The sequence below is a fragment of the Gavialis gangeticus genome, unplaced genomic scaffold, assembly GCF_001723915.1.
Source record: "Gavialis gangeticus isolate Ggan-Ray unplaced genomic scaffold, GavGan_comp1, whole genome shotgun sequence".
NCBI classification, from domain to species: domain Eukaryota; kingdom Metazoa; phylum Chordata; order Crocodylia; family Gavialidae; genus Gavialis; species Gavialis gangeticus.
In genome coordinates this window covers 34,838,078-34,844,541 of record NW_017729033.1, presented here as the reverse complement: position 1 = coordinate 34,844,541, position 6,464 = coordinate 34,838,078, and the positions used below count along the sequence as shown (strand labels likewise).

The following is a 6,464-nucleotide window of genomic DNA, read 5'->3' as shown; positions in this document are numbered from 1 at the left end:
CAGGGCCAGGGATGGGATCAAGATCATGGGGCAGTGACGGGGCGGGACCAGGGCCTGGAGCAGAGCCACAATCTACTCCCTGTATATCTATCCCTGCTCGTAGAAATGGCACCCATTGCAGGTGCCAGCTCAGCCCCAGGCATTGGCCCCATGCTGTTATGGCCCCGTGATCCTGATCCCAACCCTGGTCTCATCCACCCTTCCTGTTCCCAAACACCACTCCACACCTGCACACAGCTCCACCCTCTCCATCCAGCCGAGCACACTTTGCCAACATAGGTCCCGGGCTGGTCTCCCTGAAGACTCTTCCCACCCACTCTGTCCAGTGCCCCCAGCAATGGGTGCAGGGGAGATGGGCAAGGGTGCCTGGACAGTGGGGCCAGGTCCTGTGGGAGTGGCAGAGACTGACAGTGGCAGCCGGAGGAAGCTGCTGATGCGGGCAGTGTGAGGAAGTGAGTCTGGCTACCGTGCTGGCCCAACCCCACAGTGTGCCCAGGGACAGTGGAACCAGATGCACATGCCATGGCCAGGGCTGCCCCCATACCTGGGCCTGCAAGGCCAAGGGACCCACCATGGGCCAGATTTAAAATTCCTTGGTGGGCTGGATCTAGCCTGCAGGCCATATTTTGCCCACCCTTGGCTTAACTGCTCTGTCGCTACACCCATATTAATAATATAATATTGCATACAAATGTTTTGACAAGACATTTAAAAGCTGGGTAGTCAAAATAGTACATAGTTGGCTCATTTGGTCACTGAATGGTTCCAGATATGGAAATAAGTGGTCTCCCTTTGCTACCAAACTTTGAAAATCTATTCCTCTTGCATATGTGTTCTAACTGGCTAAAATAGCGGTCAATAGTAATATCAAGAAATATCACAGACCAGTTAGAATGGGACGCTGCTCAAAGGTTACTGTTTTAGGTACAGTTTAAGTATATTTTAATGTACAAATATATAGAATCTATTCTTTATAGAATTTCTTTTGCAAAGATATTGTGATGGGGCTCTCAGCCAGTAACACATTCTATTTAGGAAACTTGCGATTATAGAATAGAAGTATCTTTGAGCTTCAAATAAACAGTGTAACAAACACATGTTTGCAGTACATCATATGGGGAGATGCAATTTGTGCACACTTGGTGTTTATATTCCTTCATTTTGGTCTTTAAGCATTTTGCTTAACAAGTCTTGATGCATGAAACCAGGGAAAGAATACTACACAATATATCTGTTTCACTGATTTATTCTTTGTTAGTACTAACATACATGTTGGTAAAATATCTGTCTTCTAGGAAAGGAGACATTCATTAAGGAAATTGCCATGTTCAGTGTTTTAGCAGCACTTCAAACACAGTTTGCTTCTCATATCTTGATAATCATTGTGTTCTCTTTTATGACAGCGGGTGGTGAAGGCAGATATTGTCAACTACAGTCAGGAGCCTGTGACAAGAACTGTTAACCCTCCTAGAAGCTCAATGTGTGCAATTCAGTGAACATATTTTCCTTTGTATTGATACCTTTGGCAGTCCTTCCAGCCTTGCACAGGCTGAGGGCTTGCCAGGAACTTTGTTTTAACAGTGGCCATCGCTGTAGTGCAGTTAGAGGTTTCAAAAACTTGCTACACCATTGTGTGTTGAAAAGCAGCAGGCAGTTTCTTTGACTGGCAAAGATTCAAATGTTGGACCACACACTTTGAAAAATTAAGATCTCTGTTTCTCTGAATTATTCCAATGAAGCAGTATAACTATGTACAAACATGTTCTCCATTTGACTGATGTTGCAGTAAAATTTGAATTAGAATACCTGTATTCAAAATAGTTTTAACAACTTTTCTGCTGAAAGGTTCCTTGCCAAAGCATTTTGTTGTCTTTTCTGTGATCTGAATTGATGCTCAACAAAATGTAACTTGGAGAAACTATTGTCAGATTAACATTTTGAGCCAGTAATACATTTTATCTAGGAATAATTTGGAAAGTGTTCCATTGTTTATATATAGTGCAAAAATGTATAAACTGTATCTATTAAGCAACAATGCTTGAAATAAATCTGTAATATGAAAATATTTGCAATTCTGCGTCTCAATTTGTTCCCATTGCTGTTTGAAGGGTACTAGTATCGAATGTGCATTTTATTACTATATCAATATCCTTTCTTATGTTAGACTAAATGCATGTATGCTTTCATGAATATATATATATAAGCTTCAATCAGCAGTTTGGTCTGTTGATGATGACTGATGTATTCAGCACACATTAGGAAGTGTTGATTGATCAATTTAAGATCAGTCATTTTCAGCTGGTTAGTAACCCTCAATAATGTTACACTCTTTGATAGGATGCATTGGGTTTGGAAAACACTTTTTTTTTCTTTCCCTGCTACCCAATTTCAGTGGAACTTCTGGTTTGTTCAGAGTAAGAGGTGAACAGAAAGTTAAGCCATTCAATCCTGTCCTGTCTGTGATTAGCACATTTATTCTCTCTACTTTTGAACAGCTTATATTTTTAGAGAGTGTTTCTTCAGTTATACAGTGATCTCTGGGCATATCTGAATGGGGAACCCAAAGTGGAGTGTGTGGACAAATGTATATTTCAGCCACTCTAAAGAGAGGGAAAGAGGGGCTGTTGTTTGGAAGCACACAGCAGCTGTTACAGTGTAACTTTAGATTTGCCTAATCCCATAGAAATCAAGCAAGCTAAATAGCCCTAACTCTGACACAGAGTTAAAGTTGGAATACTTCTGCTGAACTTCTGTATCCATACAGAATCACGAAGATATAAAAGTTACAGTGTAACACCTGATTTTGCTTACATTATCCCTTGATAGCAACACAATTGTTACACCTGTCTGTACCCAGGACACAGAGCTGTTATCTTCCACAGCCTTTCCAAGTGCAATGAAGACTGAAAAGGTTAGTGCAAGGATATACTACTAATGTTCCAGGAAGGGCAAGATGAGAAGGGAGTTGAGAGAGGTCACAGAGAGAGGAGGGAAATGAGAAAAATGACAGTTCCAGACTTTTGCAAGGCTGAGTATGAGAACCTGCTTTCCTTTCAGCTACTGTACCTTTGTTGATCCAATGCGTACTGAAATTCCAAGGGAGAATTGCAAGTGTGCTACCATCAGGTATTTCCTTCAGCGTTTTTGGGTATGTTCCAGATCCCAATCAACTCCAAGAACATACATTACACTCTTTCTGCTTTAGGTTGCTGGAAACCAGTCTATACCAGTGGTTTTCAACACGTGGTCCATGGACCCCTAGGGGCCCACAGACTGTCTAAGGGGTCTGTAAAAAATGATTATGATCAATCAAAGGTATGTGAATTCCCACACTTACAATTCAAAGGGGTCTGCACCTCCATTCAACATTTCCACGTCTCCACTCGTAATCTTTTACGGGTGAATGAAAAAATGTTGAAAACCGTTAGTCCATACTTAATAGAAGTTTAGAGCGCATAGACTGCCTTAAAAATGGCAGATCCCAGTCTAAGATAGACCTGGATTGACGTAGTGTCAGCTTAACCAACTTAAGTTAAATCAGCTTATTGAACTTCAGTACAGATCACCTCCTGACTCAAGATCACTGTTTGCCAGCATCCCAGGGGCCTTGGGGCTTCCCCACACTAGCCGTCCCTCACAGAGAGACAAACCAGCACTTGCTGGGTGCTCTAGACTGTCACTCTTGAACCAGCACAGACACAGGCAGGTGGGGGAAAGGAGGGACTTGCAGTGGGCACTGGGGACATGAGCACTCCATACAAGCAAGGATTGGGCCCTGCTGCCTAGTGCGAGCCTCTTGGTTTGACCAGTGCATCTTGCCAGTTGCCACTGGTGCTGAACTCTGGCAAGATATGCCAGGCAGCCTGGGAGGCTTACATTAGGCAGCAGGGACCTGAATGCTCCACAGAAGGGAAGGATCAGACCCAGCTGCCCCGTGGAAGCCTCCCAGGCTTCCCGTTGTGTCTTGCTGGCAGCTGTTGGTGCCAAGCTCTGGCAAGATATGCTGGGCAGCCCTGGAAACTTGTGCCAGGCAGCGGGGACATGAGCGCTCCATAGAAGGAAGGCTCGCTCCTGATCCTTCCTTCAGTGGAGCTGGGCCACCCCTGATTAGCTACCAGGCACATGCCTCCAATCCCCGGTTGTCACCACAGACCCCCCCTCTATACCTAGCCCTAAGCTTCCAGGAGAGTCCCAGAGAGGGTCACCATGGCATGCCCCCCACTACTGCCACTGGGGCACTCCTGGAAGTGCTGGGCTGGATGCAGGGAAGGGTCCACAGGGACGATGGAGTTTGGAGGCATGTGCCTGACAGCAAATTAGGGAGTGGCCCCCGCCTCTGGCCTTGGCAAGTGCAGGCATCTGCCGGCTCCCTGCAGTGCATGGCTTCCATCCAATCTCTGCATCTTAGAGAAACCTCCGTAGATTGGAGTGCTTCTGCCTCGGGCTTTTTGAACATCTGTACTTAGCCCCAGAGGCTTGAGGTGAATTTGCAGCCTACCTGGTCGCTGGTGCTTCATTTTAGTTTATCAGTTTTGTCATGTTTTGCTGCTGCTGCCCATCTGTAAAGTTTATAATATAAAGTGGCTGCTTCATATTCCTACGTTTTGAACACTGCTCCCCTCACCCTGCAGTTTGGCTGTCTTTGGCATGACTCCCCCTTCATTTTCAATAGCAAATGGGCAGCAACCAAATATGGTAAAAGGGCTGTGTGACCCCAGCTGTCTTGGCTCCCTGACTAAATCCAAGTATGAGAATTTCTAAGAAGAGATGAAGGTGAGTAGTCTTTGTGTGCAGTAACAATTCAGGAAATACAGGTGTTGGAAAGTAATTTTGTCTCTGCCTCCTGCTAGTGTTCTTTGACTGCTCAGCTACAACGGTTGTGTGAGGGCCATAGATGCACATAGGTAGGTAATCTTTCACTGACTTTAAATGTTTAGACAAGTCTTGCATGCAACCCTGCACAGCAGGTGATCCTGAGCTATGATTGATCTGAATGATTCTGTTAGCACACAGCAGCAGCAAGAGTTTAGTTTTGGTGATACTAGAAGAAATCTGAGAATGAGACCCTGCCTTCCTCTAAGCTACTGTACCTTGCTTCATGTGAGATGATCCAATAATCATGGAAGCTGATAGAAAGACTCCCACGGATTTCAGTTGGAGGTGGATTGAATCCATGAAAATGAATTATTTTTGATACACATAATGTTTCCTAAATGTTGTAAGAGCAATGACTATCTCTAAACTGAAAGTTTATTATCTGGTTAGGGACCTGTTGGTAAAATCCTGGCACCACTGAAGTTGCCATCTAAACATAGACAGACTTTTTTGGGTTTAAGAGATGCTATTTTTTGTTGTTAATTAGCAAATTTTACAAAGTTCTCTCTCTCCCTTCAAAGATGATATAAGAACAATTTGTAGACCCAGAATAAAAACTTGCCCCTTCAGTTGTTGCAGTTAGGGCTGAGAGAACCTCTCCTCCGCTCTGTTCCTCTTTTTTCCTTCTTGCTCTGTCCTGTCCTTTTGCTCCATGCTGCCAGAAAGGATTTAATTCCCCTCCCCTTTCTCCTCACTCCTTCATCTTCCCATCACCAGGAAAAATCCATTTCTCCTTGCTTCTTAATCGCAGCTATTGGATGCCTACACAGTCAGGTGGGTTGCAAATTGGCTACAGGGCCGCACACAGAGAGTGGTAGTGGATGGGTCATTTTCGACCTGGAGTGATGTGGGCAGTGGGGTCCCCCAGGGCTCAGTCCTCTGGACCGCACTGTTCAACATCTTCATCAGTGATTTGGACAAGAGGGTGAAAAGCACTTTGTTCAAATTCGCAGATGACACTAAGATGTGGGGAGAAGTGAGCACGCTAGAAGGGGGAGGGACAGGTTACAACTAGATCTGGACAGGTTACAGATGTGGGTGGATGAGAATAGGATGGGATTCAATACTGACAAGTGCAAGGTGATGCACCTAGGCGAAGAGAACCAGCAGCATACCTATAGGCTGGGAAACTCCCTTCTCATCAGCACAAAGGCAGAAAGGGATTTTGGAGTCGTCATTGATTCAAAGATGAACATGAGCCGCCAACTTTGGGACGTGATCAGTAGGGCTAACCACACCTTGTCATGCATCCACAGATGCATCACGAGCAGGTCCAAGGAGGTGATACTCCCCCTCTATGTGGCACTGGTCAGGCCGCAGTTGGAGTACTGTGTCCAGTTCTGGGCGCTGCACTTCAGGAGGGATGTGGGACTAACTATAGGCCAGTTAGTCTTACCTCGATCCTAGGCAAGCTGTTTGAGAAAATTATTCTGGCACACATCCAGGGGGGGCCAGCAAGGGACTGCATGCTTAGGGGCAACCAACACGGGTTCATCAGTGGCAGGTCCTGTCATACCAACCTGGTGGCCTTTTACGATCAGATCACCAGATCATTAGATGCAGGGGTAGCAGTGGACATAGTCTTCCTG

The 6,464-nt window shown here is 45.2% G+C and overlaps 1 protein-coding gene across 1 annotated transcript in view; it reads left to right on the top strand.

The window, feature by feature from the left end:
* RAB28 (RAB28, member RAS oncogene family) overlaps positions 1-2,065 on the top strand; it is a 146,583-nt gene extending 144,518 nt beyond the window's left edge. The window contains exon 8 of the mRNA XM_019526422.1: positions 1,404-2,065. Within this exon, the coding sequence (XP_019381967.1) occupies positions 1,404-1,496 (93 nt within the window). The 3' untranslated portion in view covers positions 1,497-2,065. The remainder of the gene's footprint in view (positions 1-1,403) is intronic.
* Positions 2,066-6,464: the final 4,399 nt, after the last annotated feature.